The sequence below is a fragment of the Penaeus japonicus genome, unplaced genomic scaffold (assembly GCF_977035675.1).
Source record: "Penaeus japonicus unplaced genomic scaffold, GWHDUDI00000001_assembly GWHDUDI00000033, whole genome shotgun sequence".
NCBI classification, from domain to species: domain Eukaryota; kingdom Metazoa; phylum Arthropoda; class Malacostraca; order Decapoda; family Penaeidae; genus Penaeus; species Penaeus japonicus.
Genome location: NW_028234435.1, coordinates 6,788,062 through 6,810,561, shown reverse-complemented (window position 1 = coordinate 6,810,561; position 22,500 = coordinate 6,788,062). Strand labels below are relative to the sequence as shown.

The 22,500-nt window shown below is 36.3% G+C and overlaps 1 protein-coding gene across 1 annotated transcript in view; it reads left to right on the top strand.

Annotated features, from left to right (window-relative positions):
- Positions 1-14,969, top strand: part of LOC122257003 (rotatin) — a 29,658-nt gene extending 14,689 nt beyond the window's left edge. Inside the window, exons 16-34 of the mRNA XM_086530330.1 lie at positions 409-544; positions 885-1,558; positions 4,203-4,317; positions 4,903-5,130; positions 5,770-5,866; positions 6,169-6,295; positions 6,602-6,795; positions 7,203-7,335; positions 7,751-7,934; positions 8,372-8,561; positions 9,183-9,352; positions 10,329-10,627; positions 10,866-10,961; positions 11,067-11,270; positions 11,355-11,556; positions 11,878-12,119; positions 12,253-12,390; positions 13,724-13,847; positions 14,474-14,969. Coding sequence (XP_086386456.1) covers positions 409-544; positions 885-1,558; positions 4,203-4,317; positions 4,903-5,130; positions 5,770-5,866; positions 6,169-6,295; positions 6,602-6,795; positions 7,203-7,335; positions 7,751-7,934; positions 8,372-8,561; positions 9,183-9,352; positions 10,329-10,627; positions 10,866-10,961; positions 11,067-11,270; positions 11,355-11,556; positions 11,878-12,119; positions 12,253-12,390; positions 13,724-13,847; positions 14,474-14,694 — 3,774 coding nt within the window. The 3' untranslated portion in view covers positions 14,695-14,969. The remainder of the gene's footprint in view (positions 1-408; positions 545-884; positions 1,559-4,202; positions 4,318-4,902; positions 5,131-5,769; positions 5,867-6,168; positions 6,296-6,601; positions 6,796-7,202; positions 7,336-7,750; positions 7,935-8,371; positions 8,562-9,182; positions 9,353-10,328; positions 10,628-10,865; positions 10,962-11,066; positions 11,271-11,354; positions 11,557-11,877; positions 12,120-12,252; positions 12,391-13,723; positions 13,848-14,473) is intronic.
- Positions 14,970-22,500: the final 7,531 nt, after the last annotated feature.

Below are 22,500 nucleotides of genomic sequence, written 5' to 3'. Positions count from 1 at the left end.
TCTGTGTGGAATGAAAATTGATACAGTAAATAGGACAAAACTTTTGTAATTTGAAAGAATGTATCCTATATATGGCTTCTATATAACTCAAGTTCTTTATCATTGCGTAAGTTATTACAAAGTAAAGCATATTTGTGAAACTGTGTATGTACCTATTAACCCTTTCTGGATGGGTGGTACAGTACTGTACCACTCATTCAAAAGCCCAGTGGCCGGGCGGCACAGTATTGTGCCAGCCATTTAATTGATTTAGGCCTAAGCGTTCGAAAGCCCCGGCATTGTGACATTCAAGGCTAGAATGCCCCCGTCGTGAGTGGGTTAATAAATACATTAAGTAAGGTAAAGTTTTATCAAACTTTTTTCATTTTTTGATACTTTCAATATAATTTCTTGTTTTTTGTCTTCCAGTATGAAGAAGCATTAGATATGACTGTAGAATTCACACCAGGAGCTGTGGAGGTGTTGCGGCTTTTGGCAACTCACTCTCAACATATTAGGGACACATTAGCACAAAATGAAGAGCTTTTGTTGTGCATAGTGAGAGGTAATTACTTTTTTCTTTCTTTTCTTTTCTTTTTCTAAAGGACTAGCATTGTAAATGTATAATTGTAATAAGCTGCATCAGTCTTAAAGGTTAAACAGTGGTGGAAAAATTGTAGCTTCTTTCTTTTTTATTAGACCTTTAGTTTGATGAGGATCATGCCTCTTTAATAAAAAAAAAATTCGAGTTTGAAGATAGATAGCTGACTGGACAGCATCTGTATGGGCTAAGCTAGGTTAGTTCACAGTAGTTTATAGTTGTTACAAATAAGGTATTGGTATACAGATTATAATAGAAGGAAGGAAATATACTGTTAAAAAGAAATGCTCTTCTTTTTTTTCAGTTGCACATCTCTATTATGCAGAAGAACGGATCAGGGGTCAGGCTTCATGTCTGATGGCTCTGCTTCTCTTTGATGAGATCATGCAGATAGATGATATACAAAAGAGAAATGAAAATGAAATAATGCTTGGTGGCAAGAATTTTATCAGAGTGCCAGAGCTGTTACCAACAAAACTCCATTTACCCTTCCTTTTTAGCACTTATCCATGGCATGAAAAGCAGGGCTTTTCTGAAGAGATGAGGACATTGTATCAGGTACTTCAGGAGGAAGACTGGGAGGTCATGAACCTTCTCAAGTCAGTGTGGGCTTCAGTGTGTGCAGGAGGCTTAGAAAATCTAGATGAGGAGCCTGGCCAGTTTGCAAGTTTCTCAGACAATTTGCAGTTGACAATTAGCAATGTGGTAATGCTAAGGTCATCTGTCTTGAAGTTAGCAATCACCAAACATTTGCAGAACACAGAAAATGCCACATCTCACCATGAAGTCAAAAAGAATGTAAATGCTCTCAGCTTTTCTCTTTTACAAAATCGTTTAATCTGGTCAGAAGTGCCAGACTGTCTATCAACACATGATTGGAGCCAGTCCTTCAACCGTTTCATCACCGGTCGGCCAAATTCCACTGTGGATGAACAGCTCCTCACTCATGTATTGAATGCAACCAGTATGGCTCTGATGGTAAGTAGATTTGCAGTAAGAAGTACAATCCATAATGTCTGGCCAACTCGGGCAGAACATGAGTCAAAACTATATTTCCTTTCTATATGACAGTCACCATGGAGTTAACAAAGCAACACAAGCACTCTCAGCTGGGACCTACAAAGCTGATAATGTATTTACAATTTGTTTCTAAAATAAGATTATTGATTTGGTGATCAGGATAAATGTGCATATATGGATATATATGGGAGCAATGTAATGTTGGCCTTAACTACAAATTATTTGCAATATATATAATTTCTCTCTCTTTCTTCCCCATCTTTCTTCCCTCTTCCCAGCTTGTTGGCTCCTCTGCTCCACTAGTTCATTTTATTATTTTCCTTCTCATTTTTTCTTTGCCTCCTTTTTCTCTCCCTCTCTCCCTCTATCCCTTTCTCCCACTTACTCTTTCTTTCTTTCTGTTGTTCTTTCTTTTATTTTCTAGTTCTCATTACTCTGTCTCTCTTTCTCTTGATTTTTTTTCTGAAATGAATTATTATTCAGTGAAGGAGAAATGTTTAAGAAATAGGAAAACGCATAAATCAAGTGTAAGGATATATGAACATTTGCAAATAATATTACTTTAGATACGGAAAAGTATGTTCCCAGCTTTGTAGGGCCCAGCTAAGGAACATGGTAACCATCATGTAGAAAGGCTATACTGTCTGGTTTGCTCTCAGATGGGTGGGTCAGAAGTTGTCACTATACCTCATAGAAATTGTGCAAGCATCTATTTTGTTTGTTAGGGATTATTAAAGGAACCAATGTACATTTTGTGTGCGTGAGCATGTGTGTGTGTGTGTGTGTGTGTGTGTTTGTTATAATGGAACACCATGTTAAAGGATGTGAAGGGCTGAAGTGAATGGCATTCTTTATTAGGAATAGAACTAATCGTACATTATTAGTCAAAGTGTTATCCCAGTAACTCTGTGTGGCAAGGCATACATGCTGTGGCATTACTCCGGGTGGCATGTACATCATGCCATGTGAGGAGCAGATTGTACTTAATTTCTTTGAAGTGCATGTATATGATTAACCCGTTGCCGACGGAGGATAGATTTGCTTACACAGGCTCCAGGATGAGTTTTATTTCTGATCGAGGCAGCTTCTGCAACATAATTTGACTTTTCCCACTCCCTTTTAGTCACTCATTGTAGAGCTAGAGCCATTTTTGAGTGTTGTTTTTTTTTTGTGTTTCACTGTTTTTAGAAATTTATATATGTCATATCACAGGTTCCTTCAATTCTGCAGTTGACTAAAATTGTAGTTCAGGGTCCATATCAACTCATTTTTTTTCTTTATACTCAATGTGATAGAAGTATTACTGTTTTAGGGGGGGCAAAAAGCAACTTTATTTTTTCGTATTTGTGTGCTGTCATGAACGAACACAATACTTATAACCATCCAAAATGAAGAGGTAGGGAACAGGAAGGAAACTTGTGCTTTTGACAGTGAGTGCCACAATAAAAGGCATCCCTACTGGCACAGGGGCACATTGTAGGCATTGGGCATGGTGTGAGTCACCTTCCTTCTCTCGTTCTGCCTGCACATCTTTCATCTGCGGTACTTTAGAGCAAGAGGTCGACAACTTGCTATGTGCCATCCCTCTATAGAGATAGTGCTTGTTAGAGACCGTAGATGGGTGCCATTCAAGGCTCTCTCTCCTGCTGGTGCTAGAAGAAAGTGGTGCCATCTAGGTTTTGGAAGTGTTGAAACCCATTTTGCTTAATATTACAGCAGTTATAATAATTATGACTAATTGTCAGCATCACTCACTCATTACTTATAGCACAATAAAATAACATAGTGATCCAAAATCCCCGAACGTCATGACGCCCATTGTCAGGCAAGAGCTCCTGCGTCATGTATGATGAAAAAACACGTCATCCGTCATTAACGGGTTAACAGATAATGATAATTCTTTACATGTGAAGACGATTAGGGTTCTCTGCCGTATACTTGCACTGGAGGGGCTCAGTGCTAGGAACAAGTCCACATCCACATAATAACACCAGAGGGGCATCTCCAAGGCAGCTCATCACACCAGTAGTAGTGAACAAATAGAGACCAGTAAAGGCATTGCAAGGTCTGCTATGACCATAGAATGATTTGCCTTCTTGTCAGTATACCTAGTGTGAGCGCTATCATATTCTCAGCCAATGGTCATGTAGTTCATCTTCCTCTCTTGTACATAGTGTAAATGAAAAAGAAGAATTGTGAAAAATTACCAGATGCCTGTTTTGTCTTTCCATAAAACCACTTTATTTCCTTTACACAGAGGGAAATCCACATAATGAGCTAATATGGAGTCTATACGACAAATGTCATTGTAATACATCCTTGACATATCTAGTTAAATGGCTAGGTAAATCAGAAAAATTGTGTATTACACAATAAGGTCTCCTAAATTTTAATGAGATTGCATACAATGCTAAGTTAGTGAAAAAGCTAGGCATCTATGAATGTTCTCGAGAGAGGTAACCAAGATCTGTAGTTAATGGCTTAAGTAGCTTGTAAATGCTTGCTTACTCTATTTTATTACGATATTTCTTCTTTGACTGACTGCTTTCATTTATGTAAGATTTTTTATCCATCTCACTTACAATAAATATCAAACTCTCAGATCGGTGGGTCATCACAGAAGAATGAAAATTCTAAATTCCCCTTACTTATTAAACTGTTGGTGAGTGAGCTGATCAATCAAGAAAGTGCCCTACTCCAGACTCTGAGAGTGACAGGTAAGGTTATACAAAAGAGTTCTTTTTACTGACAAATCTTAACCCTTCCACAACTGACCGTATCTTGAGATGTACAGCCTGGGGTGGGCATTTTAAGATTTTTATGTTTTTTCTATAATTTTCTAGATTATATTTGAATATATATGAGTCTATATATGTTATTGAAAGCACTGTGATGCTAATAAGCATTTGGTATGATTCCCAATTGCATGAATGAAGTTTGGTGATCCCACCCCATGCTGTGGAATGGTTAAAAGAATGTATTTTCTATCTGATGCTTTATGTATTATAGTTGTTAAATGAATTTGTTTTTATTTATTTATGATATAATCAAATTTGGAAAATGAATGGATTAATGACCTGTAATTTATATATAATTTTTGTTCTTCTCATTTATTGTCTCTTTTATTCATATCTTTCATTAGAGTCACTAATAATAAAGAGTTACCTAAAACGGTCAACTTTCCCATATAAAAGCAAAATTACTGGTATAAAATAAAGAGTGAAAACTTATATTCTCACATTTCATAAAATTGGGTAATTTTGAGGCTAAGTACTAACCCCATCCTCCTCTCTCATTCCAAGGTGCCGTTAACTGGGTAGCAAGTGATCCCAACCCCCGAGCACTGTTGTCAGTTCGTCTCTTCCGCACCATTGCCAACCTTGTCCGACAGACCTTAAAGTACATAAGTGGCTATACTTCTTGGCAAGAGGTGGATGAAGATTTTTCTTTGGATCAGCTGGTTGAGAGCGTGACCACAGCTCTCTTGCCTGTTCTGAAGTCAAACGGTGAACTCCAGAACTACAATTTGGGTCAGTTGGCATGGACGTTCTTATGATAGTTTGCTTGCTTTCAGTGGTCAAGCAAATAGTGTATTATTTGAATTGATCTGTACCATCTTGATTTTATTGATTGTCTACTCTCTGATTGATATTCCCTTTACTTATATTCACTTATTTTTTAACCTCTTAAATGAATCAAGATTTCAAGTAGAAGTTGGTAAGTTCCAATGTATTCATTGGAATGATTAAAAAAAGAATAACTTCAATTTACCATATTTTTTTAATCACATACAGATACATACTTAACATGCACTCCATAGGGAATGAATATGATTAATCACATTACTTTTTATTACTGTAAGGTTCAGAAGATATTGAGATCTGAAAAGTCATCATTGTACTTGGTAACACTGGATTTATATTTAGATTTGATTATTTCCTCCTTCTACAACTACTATAGCACAACACTTTTTCAGAAATAGAAGGAATGACATTATGTGAATATTTATTTACTCTACATATTTACTCATTTAAATTAAACTGTTGCATGCTTTTTGCAAATCATACTCTTTTAGATCTAACTGTGTGCATGACCTTTTTTATCTGTTTACCGTTAGCTAATTGATTCCGTTTTTCTTTTGTTTTTGTCCAATTTTAACCTTCGTCCAGCTGTGCTTGGTTGTACGGTAGAGTGTGTGGCTCTCGTAACAAATACCGGATGGCCAGGAGAGGAAATTGCATGTCAGCTTGCAAGAGGCTTGATAAGGTTTGTCTTTAGCTTTTTATGTATGATTTATTCTTAAGTTTGTATGTAATTCTTCATTTGCATTTGAAATATATTTTTCATTTATGTTTTACATTTTCGTGTATTTTATTATTTGTTTTACTTTCAGTTTTGCCATTTCATTGTATCAGATGTTTATAGTTATGAAAGCCCTTGTTAAATGTTTTTGAGTTTTTCGTCTTTGTCTTCTCTCATTTTTGTTTACTCTGTTTCCTTTACAACTATTTTACATCACCTTTCAATTTGCCACCATCCCTAAACAATTTTTTTTTTTTTTCTGCAAGGTTGATCAGCACGTTCCATGTTGGCCGTGGTCGAGCCCACAATTCTTACATGGGGAGGATGGTGACCCTGTCTTCATCGCTTGCTCTTATCCACCTGTTGTCTCATCCATTTGCAAGTCTCACGCAGGTAAGATGGTCTCTGTTTGGAGCTTGCAGTATTGTATGGATAGAAAGTTTATATTACAACGTCTTGCCTTCTTCTTCTCTAACTGACTTGCTGGATACTGTATAACTTGTTGATATAGTGTCATCAGAGTCCGAGGTTAGCTCTTTCTTTATTCACTGTATTTATTGTAACACAAAGTTTCCAAGTATCTAGACCTGCTCAGTGTTATGGACAAATAAGTAAGAAGCATATTAAGTAAAGATTTCTTGTTTTTTTTTTTTCACTGTCTCAAGACTAAATGATTCTTTTATGAATTGACAATCTCAGGACATTGGTTCTTGGAGTGTCGAAGAGCAAGGCAACTGGTCGTGGCTGGTGTCACTGTGGGTTTACCGAGACCCAGTTGTGACAAGCACTGGACTCACGGTAGCAACTGCACTGACAACTCAGCCTCAGGGATCCCAGCTTCTGCACGAAAGTCTCACCCAAGTGTCTGGAGGGGTTTGGGGAGCAGCCCTCAGGTTGGTTTAATTTTCTTCATTATGGTGACAAGATGTAGGCATTTAGGCTTTGCTTATATTCTGGAAAGTTTGTTATTATTGTAATCTGTTGTTGTTCTTGCTACTAATAGGTTTCACAGACATTTTGATAATCTGTTTTTTACATGTGTTTATTTTTTGAATGTACCATGTTGGAAAGCTGATATATCATATTAAGGCTTTTGAATACATTTTGTATACCAAGACATATGAGAAGTATTATGGTAAAACAGATTTTTGTAATAGGTGTATGTATAATTTTGTTGTTAGAATAGCTGCATTTTTGACATTTCTAATGATTGTAATAAATATGGTTAGAGTTGATCAACTGTATGTATTATAAATATTGCTCAAATGATTATCAAAGCAAGTTCATTTATCCATACTAGCTACCTGCTGGCTTCAGGTCGGAGTTGTCTCGTGCGAACACTAGCTGCGCAGCTCCTTATTAATTTGACAGAAGAAGAGCCCACTGCCAGTAGTCCATGGAGGTTTCCAGTTGTTACGGACACACTCACTGGGGTAAGGTTGTAGGAGTAGTTTTGCAAAATCATTATGTAATGTTTATAAGGGAGGGTATTTTGTTTATCTGTGTATTTTTCATGAATAAGCATTTGCATTTTGCTGTACATCTGTGGAAATGTTTATTTTTTGTTATATGTGAGATATATTTATACTCATTCATACTTAAGGTGGCATTGTTTAAGATAAGTTCTATTCTTTCTTTCTACTGATTTGATATTAGTTAAGACATTTAATATACAAACATGCAAAACATTTAACCATTTTTTTCTTTTTTTCACTCAATAATTAGAAGAAAGAAATATCTATTTCATATATCAGTAAAAAAATAAGCAAGTTTTCAAAGATTCATGCATGTGGAAACTATGAAGATGTAAAATGAAGCAGTGTGTTATTATAGAAATATTATCCCCAGGGTACTGAGGAAGGAGTGCCAGCACTGATGGTCCTGTTGAAGCATTGTAATTTCTTCAGTATGATGTACTCATCTATGGCAAAACTATGGATTTACCAAGAACAGCCCGTAGGGAACTCTCAGGATACCCCAAAAGCTGCCTGGGACCTCTCTCTCAGCAGACTAAGCTCCTTTTGTGCACCAGGTAATAGTGGTTATCAATAAGCCAGATGAATCGTAAAGTAGAAATTTGCAATCCATTGATCTTTATTATCAATGTTGTCACTATTAGGGATGATAAAGGCAAACCCTCCGTTATGTTTTTGATTTACATGTTGTTACGGAAATCAAAATTCAGGGAAGGGACATTCTTGGTACATGATTGATTTTAAAACCTGAATTTGTGAGATGGTATTGTATCAGTCCTGTAGTCAATAAGGTTTTTGGAGTAAATTTAGATTAATTTTTTCAACATGCAGGTTTTGTAGCATTTAATCTCCCTGATTTACATGAACCATTTATCTAAAAGTTATATTCTGCTCTATTCTTGAAATGACATGGAATGTTTTTTTCAGAGCATGAAATAAATTTATTATTCTACCTATTGTCTTTACCCAAATTATGATAATTCTTCATTTGTAGTCAATACAGAAGATCTTGGAGGCAGCCAGAGTGAGGTTGGATCAGAGGATTATAACCACAACACACCATCACTGGTATCACTGCAGCTGTATGAAACTCTCTTGAGGCTCCTCAACAACATACTGCTTCTCCGACCTTCACAAGTTATTCTAGAGCTTACCTCACAAGGAATCATATCCCTGGTGGTCAAGTAAGTAATATGGGATAATGCTTAACTCATTGTGTACAGGTGTTATGACATACATGTCGGCACCGATTAAGCCTAAAAGATGGTTGTCAATGCGTACATGACACAACACAGTTGAAGCGTGCACACAGTCAGGAAGTATCATGGCTGTAATGGCACTAGCTCCAGAGTTACTGGGTACCAAAGTCAGCCTAAACCTGCATTTTATGATGGATTTATGGAAAAATATTGTTTGGGCTAGTCTGCACTACCCTGAGGGCGGAGAAAACACTTTCCCTGTCCTACTAATTTTTAATCGGTGCTGCTAGTGTCATAGGCTACCCACCCTGACAATCAGTTAGATCGTCCGCAATGGGTTAATGAGTGTATATTTCCATTTTTGAAACAATTCTAGGCAATTTATCTTGCATGTCTTAGATGTGTTAGTGGTGTATATCAAAGGCCCTAGGGACGTATTTGTAATAGAAAGTAGTTAAGGAAATCTTCGTTCATTTTATAAAACAAATTCTAAGTAATGTTTTAATTGTATTACAATACATTTTACCATAGATAAAATACATATGAAGGATGTGTATCTTATGCAATAAAAATCTGGTTGATTAATGCAATTTACTTGTTCTTCAGACAACTCCGTTATGTTGTCAGCCTCATCCAAACTTCAGAGCTTCACCTAAAAGTGGTGGAGACCGCCATGATATTTCTATGCACGGTTCTGAAGTACGACCCTACACAAGTCCTGACTCTTGCTAGAGATACTAGCCTTGGACATCTCACCCTTGTGGTGTTGTCCTCAGGTAAGCTACATGTTTTGTCTGCATATCCTTGTTTTCTCTTTTCTTTTCTTTTCATGTGGGTATTTTTCTTTTCTCTTCTCTTTTCTTCTCTTCACTTCTCTCCTATCCTATCCTCTCCTCTCCTCTCCTCTCCTCTTGCATATTTTTCTTTTCTTTCCTTCTCTTCTCTCCTCTTCTCCTGATATTCTCTTTTCTTTTTCTTTCCTTCCTTTCTTATTTTTTTCTTTTTATTTTCTTTTATTCTATGAACAAAGGAAGAGGGTGCCTATATGACATGAAAAATATAGTTAAGGGTGTTTATGGACAACTTAAGTTCAGCTAATATTATACATGCTACAATGGGTAAGGTTAACATATAGTCCTATTCATTAAAAAAAACAATATAAAAGGTCTGAAAGAGACCAAACAAACAGCAGCATATGTAATGAAGTGCAGAAAGAGTTACAGTAATGTTGATAAATTAATGCATGAATGTATCCCCAGTTATCTTGTGAGAAAGGCATTGAAGGGAAAATTGTGAGTGAGGTTAGAACTTCTTGCCATTCAGTAGTAACAAAATTGAAAAGGGACTCTGAAAGTGCATTACAATCCATTGAGAATACAGATTCAAATAATTGTTTAGTAAATCAGAAGATAAATTTAAACTAGCATATATAGAGAAATATTCCGCATATTAAGGTAAATCAGTATGTAAATAGAAGAGCCAAAGTGTCATCTGTTTGATCACCAGTTCAACTCTCTCCAACTTCAAGAGAGTAAAGTACAAACAATTAAGCAGGTACCTGGGTAAGTAAGTATCATATCATTATTATTGTCCTGCAGTTGTACTAGAGCAACAGTCCATTATGATTTGCCAGAACATCATTAGCACAAGTAAATTACACAATAGTCTTGTCAGTCACATCACACACACCGTATTTGTTTTTTTGTTTTTTATATAAAATGTCAATTTTTTAAATTGTATCCACTTACTCAGGCTTGGAAAACACCCCCATCAAATTGGTCTGCTTGGAGGTGCTGACATCCCTTGTTTGGGCAGGAGACTGGGGTGCTGCACACATTCTTGAGTGGATTGCTGTCTCTCCTGCCCACACCTTGCAGCCAGTAGTAGCCTCCCTCCACAGTACAGCCCCTCTTGGGCTCCAGGCTGCTGCAGCTTCATTCCTGTCCAGTCTCCTCTCCAGTGTCCATTTGAGTGATGTGAAAACTCATCAGGATCAGGAATCTACTCTTGCAAGCATTTTAGATGTGCCTGTCAGGTTATTGAATGATCAGGTAACCATAATGTTTGTTTTAATGACAGAAATTAAAGTAAAAAGGGTAATTGAGGTAGATCTTGTAAAGTACAAGATTACTTGTGTTATACTGTAAACTATCTGGAGTTCAAGCTCATGAGTGTTCTGTTTGCTTAATCAGCAGAAATGTAACATGAAGGGCATATGAATTCAAAAGTTTATTTGTTTTTCTCTGTAGAATTGATGTATATATTTAAACACCCTCATTTGTATTCAAGGATATTTCTCCGGGTTGGGAGCTCTGTCGGCATTTGATCCAGCTTGTGTGCGATGAACACAAGGTCCATGACATAGCTAGTAGCACTACAACAAAGGTAATTTCAGCATGAATATTGTGTACAGTAATTACATATAGCAAATTATGATTTATGTTCATTGCTAATATAGATTTACCTTAATATCATGCTGCATTTCCACAGCTAACCGAGACTCTCAATCAAGATCATCGACATCTCCTCCTTGAGTGTCTGAAACTTCTACTCCTAGCCTCACAAGGTGCCAAGGAAGCTGCACACCATCTGCGCCTCTCATTCATTCCATTTCTGATACGGCCTCTGTCGCAACTCATAAACAAGATCCAAAACATCAACTTCCACATCACTACTCAGCTCATGAATAAAAAGGTATGTAGGTGGCCTTTGTAATCTTTCTTTACATTCTGTCATTTAATTCCATGAAAATATATTTATACACATTCTACTTTGCAGGAGATTAAGGATGATGTTTTCATGGTAATACAACATCTGGAAGTGGCCAACAACTGGGTAAGAGGTCGAGGACGCTGGATTGAAACTGTAGGGGAGGCTTTGATACCTCTCCTTCATCAGCTGTGGTCTCCAGCCCTTCGAACTCCTCCCCTTCTTACAGCTTTGTTAACATTCATGGTGACAGCTTCTGCACATCATCAAGGTAACTAATGACAATTATCTTTCCCATGTTTAGTACCAACTTCAAAAGCCTTTTTGCAGTATAAATGCCAACAGTGCAGGTATAGTCCAATTCATTCATAGTGTATTAACCCATTAGCAGCGGATGGCATGATTTGGTGCAAAGGCAGAGTCGGTGATAGACGCGGATGGCACCATGCCAGACATGTAATTCAGCTATCCTACTGCACAGACCTTTTTTTAATACCGCGACCAATGGGTTAAGAGATGATGAATTGTTTAATGTCCTTGATAGGAGTGACTATTTTGAATTGCTTATTGTTTGTGAATCTTTCACTTTCAGCCTGCTTGTTCCTGACACGCACAAGTGGACTGCCAGGAGTAGCACTGAGTGCTACACGCACAGGAAGACCTTTGTTAGCATGTGTTACTACATCAGTATGCCAGCAGTTGGCAAGACTTCCTAACTATACCAGGGGATCACAATTAGGTTTCAAAGATCTACCAAGAGAGAGATTTATTCAGTCCATCTCATTATTGACTAACTGTGCACGGTTGCAAGAGTGTACTCTAGTTATGAACAAGGTAACTATAACAAAGCAGTTTTTACAACTTTAGCACACCTTATGGAGAGAAGGCCATCTAGAAATTTTGGAATTCAATATAATGGTCACATCTCAAGTTTTCCTGTTTAACATAAACTTCATTATCCCTGCAGTGTGACCTAGTTAGTGCCCTGATGAAATATCTTGACAGTAAACTGGCATTGGAGGATGGAATGTCAATCACTGGTAACATTGTCAAGCTTATGGTGATTCTCACATCACATCAGGAAATGCAGATGTCTGTCTGTAAGGTATGTATTCAGTATTTTTAACTTTTTTTCATATCTTTTTTTATTTGTTTCTTCCACCAGTGCACTGAATCTCAAACATTTATTTGTACAAAATGTAAAAATAAAATAGTAAGTACCTTTTGAATATTTTCTTCTCAGTTAATGAAAGGTTTGTGCTACAGAGAGGTAAACTTAGTGGTTAGAGTCCATAGTCATATATGAATATGTATTACCTCATTAATCCACATATGATCTTATATATATTTTTGAGCAATATATAACAGAGGCCTTTTTTTTACTTGATTATACAACTTGAATACAGTGGGCAAGGTAAATGTAATAATTATGAGCACAGTTTTATGTGCTTGCAATTGAGTTTGATACTACTAGTAAAACCAATTGATTAGATATTGATTAGTAGCCATCCAGGGCAGAGTTGTCACTTGATAAATATTGGGAAGGCAAATCTGGAGCACTATGTTGCCAGTGAATGCCTTTAACCCATTGAATAGGGGCCATCTATTTTCTTGTTTTGACCACAAAACAGACACCAGTACCACCTACTCAGCAGACAGGTTTTGTTTCAGAGGGAGGGAGTGTCACACAGCACAATAGGGCTTTTTCATTCTGTTTTAATCCGTAGTTATGGTATCTGTCTTATTCTATTATGAGGTTTATATGTTGATATTGTAATCGACTAAGATTGTAGTTGAAAGTCCATATTATCTCAGATATATGTTCTTTATATTCACTTAACCATCCCCAATGAAAAAAAAGAATTGAAGAGATGGAGAAGAGGAAGGTGACCCTGTGCTTATGGCTGCAAGTGCCATGGCCCAAAACGGGCATACTGACACAAGGTCACACTGCAGCCCATGCACATGGTCTGGTTTACCTTCCTCTTCTCATTCTCCCTGTATATCCTGGACCACCGGTACTTAAAAGCCTTGCCATTGTTCTTTGAAGTTAGTGCTTAGGAAAGACCACGGTGCTATCTATGTTTAGGATTTTAAACTGAACCCATATTACAATAGTTATAGTAATTATAGTGATAATTTATGTCATCTGTCACTAATTATAGCTATTACTCTTAGTATGAATGTAAAAACAATAATAGAAAACAGTATAATGGGTAAAAAATAATTTGCCAGCATTGGCATGTTCAAGTCATCTGGACCTCAGTAATATTTTTCAACGTTGGTACACTCACATCACCTATATCCAACAGATTAATATTTTATGAAAGCATGTATTGAATTTTTCCCTTTGAAATTATGGGTATGTATGTATGTATTTATATGAAAGAGATTGTTTTGAGTCTAATCTGTATGAATGTGAATTGTTGAACCTACAGACGTATGGATGGGTGGGTACTCTTCATGACCTCATTCTTCAACCCAGCCTGAGAGTTGATGCTCTTTTGATTGCTGCAAATTTATCAAGAAATCACCTGTGTGCACAAGCATTACTATCCTCAGGTAAAGTCACCACATCTGTAATCAAAATTATTTATTTATTTATTATTATATACTTTTAAAAGATTTGTTTTTCATTAGAGACTACCCATGGTTATAGAAGACCTTCATGCAAGAATGGTTTAGTAAATTATTTTTAATAAAAGCATTGTTCAGACCAGAAAGTTTTGGTTCAACCCTGGCATTTTTAGAGCAACAATATAATTTTTGTGTATGTGTGTTTTGTTTGTATATGTTTACCAATTCTGCATTTGTAGGATTTCAAAATAATGATCTTTCAGATTTGGTTGAATATCATCCATAACTTTTAATTACCTGTATATCTCTAGCAAGCTGTTCAAAAGAGATTGATACTATGATATAAAAATATAAAGCCAATATAAAGCCAGTTGGATGTTTGAAGTTCCATCACGTGATTATAATATAGGTTCAAGATTCACTTGAAACTAATGAATACTTTGCTGTTTGTGTTACTCACTGTCAGTAATATGTAAGATGAATTACCTAGTGCATGTCATTGAGGTACTCAATCACTGGTTAATTAATATTTAAGAAATATTTATTGTAAACAAAATTGAGGATTTTGAAATGTGCTGAACATCAGAAATGTGTTTTCTCTGTTATTTCAGAAGATTTGCTGAAGACCTTCATTAACACCATAGCTGGAATGGAGGCAGAACGAGAATCCCTTCTAGTGTTGGTCATTGTGTGGGGTCTTGTTGCAAATAACCAGAGAGGTCAAGCTATTCTAAAGCAGTATCCAATTCTTCCTTTGTTGAGACACTTACGAGATACACAGAAAGATCATGCCAGTGTTTGTCAGAAAATACTGAATATATTAGATAGATAGTATTATATATTTTATCACTTTTTCCTTATTGCATTATAATTGCAGTGTAAATCATGTATATTATTATTATTTTTACTTTTCATAAATAAAGTGCCCAACCAGCACACAATGCTCATGCAGTTTTGTAAATATTATGAATATATGAGTATAAAACTTGCAATTCAGGAATGTGTCTCTGTATAATAATGATCATATCATTCCAAAGAAATAGTCAGCATTTCTGTATATAAAAGCAAATGTCTATCTGAAATAAAACATTATACCATTGACCAATAGGTTTATTCATGTTAAGACCTGGTATAAAATATTTCTTCACTTTTTCTTTATAGGCTTTAGAAGCTAACTCTTGAAGCAGTTAATGCCTAGAATATATAAGTTGTATATTAGATTATTAGATAGTGCATAGATTTTGTATTTGATTTTCTACTAGTTGATGATACTTCCAAATAGCCTAGCAATGTCAGTTCCATTGAATTGTTTTCAAATTATTCAAACTGCATTTATGTCAATATGTATCTGTCAAGATATGTCTTCAAAATTGCTTGTATCTTATAACTACAGTGCACCAGTAGGAGATCAGAGCTCCTCCACTCATACAAAAAAGAATATTAACTACATAGTCCCCCAAAAGATGGAAGACCTTTTCCATTCCTTAAGATGTTGCCAACTATGATAAACAAAACTATAAGGTATTGAGATGTACAAATTATAGATTAACCCATTGCAGATGGAGATAAATTTGCTTGCCCAGCCTCCAGGATAGGTTTTATTTTAGAGAGACTGCTTGAAGCAATATAATTTGAATCATCCCACTCTCTTTCAATCATTCATTGTAAAGCTAGAGCGGATTTTATGTTTTATTTTTTTTGTGTGTTTTATTGAGTTTAGAGACATATGTGCCATATGACAGGCTCTATCAGTGCTGCAGTTGACTAAAATTGTAGTATATTATCCATATTAGCTCATTATTTTCTTTATACTCAATGTGATAGGAGTATTGCTGTTTTATGGGAGATCAAAAGGCAACTTTATTTTTTCGTATTTTTGTGCTGTCATGAACGAATACGAAACATATAACCACCTACAATAAACATAACAAGAAGAGGTAGGGAAGAGGAATGAAACCTGTTCTTGTGACTGTGAGTGCCACAGTGAAAGGCATCCATATTGGCACAGGAGCACATTTTAGACACTGGGTATGGATTGAGCCACCTTCCTCTTCTCGTTCTGCCTGCACATCCTTCATCGGCGGTACTTTAGAGCAAGGGTTCATCAACTTAGTGTGTGCCATCGCTCTATAGAGACAGTGCTTGCTAGAGACCGTGGATGGGTGCCATTCAAGGGTCTCTCTCCTACTTGTGCTAGGAAAAAGTGGTGCCATCTAGGTTTTGGACGTTAAGCTAGCACGATATTACGGTAATTATAGTAATTATGACTGCAGTAGCCACCATCACTCATTCCTTTTTCATAGCAAAATAAAATAGACTGTAACATTATGTGGTAAAAATTCCCCAAACGTCATGTACATCATGACGCCCGTCGTCAGGCCAAAGCTCCTACGTCATGTATGTCATGACACCCGTACGCAATGGGTTAATATACTTATGTAATGAAACATCTTTATGGACAAAGAAATAATGGGTTGTTAGACTAACATTATGTAGTAAAAATTCCTAGGGGAATGCAGTCTTAGGAGAGACACTAGTTTAGATATCAATTCAGATGTGAGGGCAAATATTATGTGTCACCTTGAATAACTAGAATAGATTTGGTTCAACCCTCTTGTAAACAATTGTTTTATGAAACAGTAATGAAAAAGAACAGCAAAGTTGTTGTCAGAGCAGAAGTTGAGATGAAGCAGATAAAGAATAAAGGATGATCAAGGCTGTGAGTTTGTATTCATTAAGGGATAAGTAAGGAAACGATAGTAATTTTGCATAGGGAATATTGTACAGTATATCCAGATTATAAGGACTTCTAGGTGTAATCAGATTACCTTATTACAGCACGATCTTTGCCGCATTCTCCCTTTGGTTTCTTTTCCTAGACCCATAATTGATGCTAAAAAAAATATTGTAAGACACTGGCAAGAAGACTGACATCCCTGCAAACATTAGTTGTGTATCAAATTTTTATTTTCTAGATCTTCCTTAGGTTTTCAAATCACCTATACCTACCTATTGCTGAATTTGATCAGCTTCTCAAGTTCTTTTTGGAGGAACTTGGTACTTATCCTCATTTCCCCCCCCCTTTTCTTAGTTTTGCGGTCGGTGAACATATTTAGTAACTGTCTAGGATTATGTGCAACCTCAGATAATTGATAGTAAACATAATTGGTGCCTACACTGATCCTTATAATATGCCACCATTTTTTCCTTCAGATTATTGTGCTAATTTAATTTGATTTTTTTTTTTTTTTTTTTTTTTTTTTTTTTTTTTTTTTTTAATCTCTGAGTTAGAATGTCCACTTCAGTCTATTATTTGACACTTTGTCACATGCCTTTTTGAAATTCAATTGTATATTCAATCTCTGTAACCATCTCACTGTTGCAGTATATAAAAACAGGATAATTAGGACTTGCGATCTTCCCTGAATCCAGTTGTTTGGTTGATATCATGCGTGTTTTCAAGTAGCTCGACATATTGTTTGAGTATTTTTTAGCATTATGCACACTACCCTGGTTTGTGACATTAGTTTATAATTCAGAGGGTCTTGCCTATCACCGCTCCTCTTTTTTCAGCTCCCTATTTGGAATTTCAGAGGTAGTCATTTTGTCTAACTCCTTTTTTAAATAAGATGTTATCATTATACTTGGTATCAGGGTTTATTCCGGTTTCAAATCTGATGTTTTCTCGTCATTAACCCATTGAAGGCGGGGATAGAGTTGCTTGCCCCGGCACTATTGTCACCTCCGTGGCACCCACTCATTGGGGTGTTATTTCAAAGGGAAGCAGCTTCACGTGACATTCCGCGAACTTTCCGACCCGCTTTCATTTTAACTTGTTATAAAACTAAAAGTAATTTTTGTGTTCACATTTTTTTGCGTTACTGAATTGTGAGGCTTATTTTTGGCATATAGCAGGCCTTATCAATGTTGCAGTAAACTGAAATTATATCATAGGATCTATATCAGCTTATTATATTCTTTATGGGAGAACAAAAATCTACTTTAATGTTTCGTATTCGTGTACTTTCGTAAAATAATGACCATCCCCAGTGATGATAGCAAGAAGGGATGGGGAAGAGGAGAGATATCTGCGAGCGCCATAACACAAAGCAGCAATATTGGCACAATTGCACTAGACACTATACATGGTATAGGTCACCATCCTCTTATTCTGCCTGCACATCCTGCATCGCTGGGCGCCCTGAAGGTTTTTTTCCTGCTAGTGCGCGGAGAAAGTCATCTATGTTTGGAATTTGAATATTATACAGTTATAGTAATCATAATTGTGATTATTATCATCAGTCACTAAAAAGTTACTACTTATAGCATAAAAAAGATCGAGCAAGCCACTGACATGACGATGTCATGACGACCAAAAATTCATGTCTTGTATGTCATGACACCCTTCCGCAATAGGTTAATTGCAATAATTTGATCTTTGCTTTTAATTTTTATCATCGATGTAGTTGAAGAGTTTTGATTGGTTGGTACATTTGCTAATTAACTCCTCGATTTTTTTCTTGGCCTCTTTCATGTCCCGAGTACGTTTATGTGTCCCTACTTTGAATCTTACGCTCTGTGTGGCCCTTGTCTTCTGATTTTCCTGTTCGTTCTGTCTTTTTTTTATATAGACACACATAGTAGTCTTCGATTTTGGCATAAATCTATCAACTACTTCAGCATCTCTTTTATCATTGTACTTCCTCCTCCGCGTCAGTTGTATTATATATTTTCCAGTAAAAAATAGTTTCAGTTCTATGTGATCGGTTTCTCCCAGCGGAGGATATTACTTTTATTTTTTATGTCATCTTTATTTCTTGTGAATATTAGATCAAGCATAGACACCCTGCCTGTGCCTCTTTCCCAAATGTCTTATGTTACGTTTTAATGAAGGCAGTGCTTATTTACGAGTTCTAGTACGTTTACACTACGAATTAGAACTAAGCTTTCAGAACTAAGCTAAATTTTGTAAATTGCTCTTGGCCATGTTAATGTAACAGGTGACATATACATAGTGACTAGTATTATGTTGCCTGCGTTTGCTTCTATTTCAATAATCTTATTGCCTTGTTTAGCCTCCAATAACTCTACTATTTATTATTTCCTTATCTGGTTGACTTACCTGTTCTCCAAATATTATAGTCTTTAAGTCCTTTTGTTGCATTTCTAAAGTATTTCTAGTTCCAATGTTATGAAAAGTAATCCGTCTACATTTGTATACGGAACTCCCGTGTGGTATTTCGGTGTTCCTTTCGTCAACGCTGCGAATGCACAACTGTCCGTCTTTGCGTTTCCGTTGTGGAAGAAGACCTGTTCGACTTGGAGACCTTCCATCCTCTAAACAAGCCATATTCCTTCTCTGCCCTTTGATAATTTGTTTTCTTTGTCTCCTTTACTTTGATTTTGTCTAATCCAAAATTTCTCGTGTCCTCAAACTTCTTTTCCGTTTCATTTAAAATATCTTATCTCTACCATATCGGTGAGTATTGCTGTGAGTTTGTTCCTTCCAGTACTGATTGCCGTTTTGTTTTCTATTTCCTTGGTATTTCCACGTACTTTGAGACCTTCGACTACTGTATTTTAAATGTCCTCAGCCTTCACGCGTTTTAGCCTTTGCATTAACTAATCAACTGTTTTTGTAGAGAGCGGGCTCGCGCGCGATATATATATATATATATATATATATATATATATATATATATATATATATATATATATGTATATGTATGTATCTATATATGTGTATATATATATGTATATGTGTATATATATATGTATATGTATATATATATATATATATATATATATATATATATGTTTATATATATATATATATTATATATGTTTATATATATATATTATATATATATATATATATATATATATATATTATATATATATATATGTTATATATATATATATATATATATATATATATATATATATATTATATATATATATATATATATATATATATATATATATATATATATATATATATATATATATATATATATATATATATATATATATATAGAGAGAGAGAGAGAGAGAGAGAGAGAGAGAGAGAGACTTTTGACTTTGACGAGTTTATTGAGACAAGTGATTACGTACATATCAAAAGGATGAGGTAACATAGGTTATCCTCACCCCAATCTTAGTCCCTCTTTGGGCTCACATATATTTTACAAAACCTTACAGCTACATCAACATGTTGAAATATATACAGAACAAAAGACGGGTCAATCACAAGCATACACAGTTAAATGTTTACATAGGAGAACGATATAACAGTATGGATTATCACTCTCAGCATGCTAAGTCCTCTCCTGAAGTCACATGATTACATGCTTGAAATATGCGGCGCACATATATGTTAATAAAACATATGTATGTTCCTGGAGGAAAAAAATTATCAGAAAGTCAAGAAGTATGTGTGTATTTAACAGGATGATGTATCATAAATGATATTCATCCACATCTCAATAAAATCCTACTTGGGCTATCATAGTCTCGGCAGAAGGGAAGTCACCATCGGGTATACACTATTGTCAACTACAATTATGTGGTCGATGTGAAGTGTTTGTACTTCTTTAAAATTTGTATTACCTGGCCATTTCTAAACATCCATACAGCTTGTTCGGGGAGTCCAGCTATCTCTGAGTTTCTGTAAATCTGAAGCATGGGACACTGTAAGATATAGTGTACTAAGGTGTGTGACCTTGGTGACCTACACACCCTGCATTCTTTTTCCTGTTCACTTGTCGGGACACCTAACTCCCAATAGTATTTATACCCTAACCTAATTCTCATGTGCACAGAGTCTCCACTTGCTCTTGCCCCTCCCATAAGTGAAGTCTGTGTTCATCGCTAGATGCATATAGTGTTGCAAGGTTTCGCTCGTCTCAATCAATTCGCCTTTCTTAATCTCATCATCCTCTTGATATTGATCGTTGCCTGCTTAAGAGTCCGAGCATTTTGTATGTCCACCTCATATTTTTTTAGCTGCCTCCTTCGCTACCTCATCCACAGCCTCATTAAGGGTGATACCGACATACGATGGGATCCAGACGAATGTAATCACACGTCCCTGGCCTCACAGCTTATGAGCAATCAATCGGCAGTCGTTAACAATGTGCTCAAACACAGGGTCCCTGCTGTCCACAAAAAAGAATGCATCTTTATTAATAATTTCAATCTTTTTAAGTGCTGTCAATATTGCCCATAACTCAGCCTGTGTTGACGATATATGATTAGTCAGTCTTATCCCACTGCTTGTGGTGACCACGCCACTTGCAGTGAACTGTTTGACGATAACCCCACATCCTGCTCTGCCATCTTTCAAAACTGACCCATCGCAGTAGACATGAGCAATGTCAAGGCGTGGTAGACTCTTTATTTTATAACCATATCTTGATTTAAGTTGACCAGGTTCATAAAGCCTCTTATTCATACAGAGGGGATCGACATCTACATTAATCGTCCGATCCTCCCATGGTGGCACTTTGGGGGATGCTTGAAACGATTGGCAAAAGCCCTGCAAGCCATAATATTCTATATCATTTTTCAGCTCCTTCATATATCCTCGTTTGCCTTGTCTATAAAAAGTCCTGATGTTATTAAAACCGTTGACCATATCTCTCACTAATTTCTTTCCACTATTCCCTTTCATGAGCCTGACAGCTGCTATGACATTAATCTCGCTTACTCTCTGTGCAATGCTTTGCAATCCTGTCTCTGTTCTCATTATATCTATTCTAGCATTCTTTTGACACCCGAGGATAATACGCAAATTCATTCTGCATGGTTACAAGCCTTCGGAGCCTCCCCTGACAAGCTATAGAAGGTGCTGGTGCTGCATATTCCACCAGAGCTCTTACTGTACTAATGTAGACTAGCCTCAGCAGAGGGACCCCGGCTCCTATCCCTCGACAAGCAAGTGCCCTGAGCGGCCGCAGTCGAGTCTTGCACTGTGTTGGTACGTGATTTACTTCAGCATCCTTGCTTGAAGCAGTGAAGCCAATGCACATACCCAGATATTTATATGTTGACACCTCCACTGTTTTGTTGTTTAGGGTAAGTGGCACGTTGCCTCTTTGTTTACTCTGAAATTTGGTCTTTTCTTCATGTTTAACCAGCCCCAATGTTTGAGCAAAACTAGTAAATCTGTCCTCTGAAGCTATCCTCTTCATTAGTACATTAAAGAGCATTGGGCTTAAAACACCCCCCTGTGGAGTATCTAGCTCAAAACGTTTCTCCTCTGCAAAACAGCCTTGAAACCATAAACAAGTTTTCCTATCTGTCAGATAGTCATCAATCCATCTAAGGAATTTTCCTGTTACACCCAATCTTGACAATTCATATAGAATCACTTCCCCTTAGCTTTATCAAAGGCTCCCTGAAAATCTATAAAGACTCTACACTTTTCTGCATCATTGGATAAACACTGAATTACACAGTCTGATGTTCCCTTTCCTTCATAAAGCCGTACAAATTACAAGACAGTTTATCTTCAATCATGTACATTAGTCTATTTACTAATATTCGCTCCATCATTTTACATATACAGGAAGTCAGAGATACAGGTCTGTAACCGCCAGCTGATTTTGGAATAGGTATTATAATAGCTTTCTTCCAG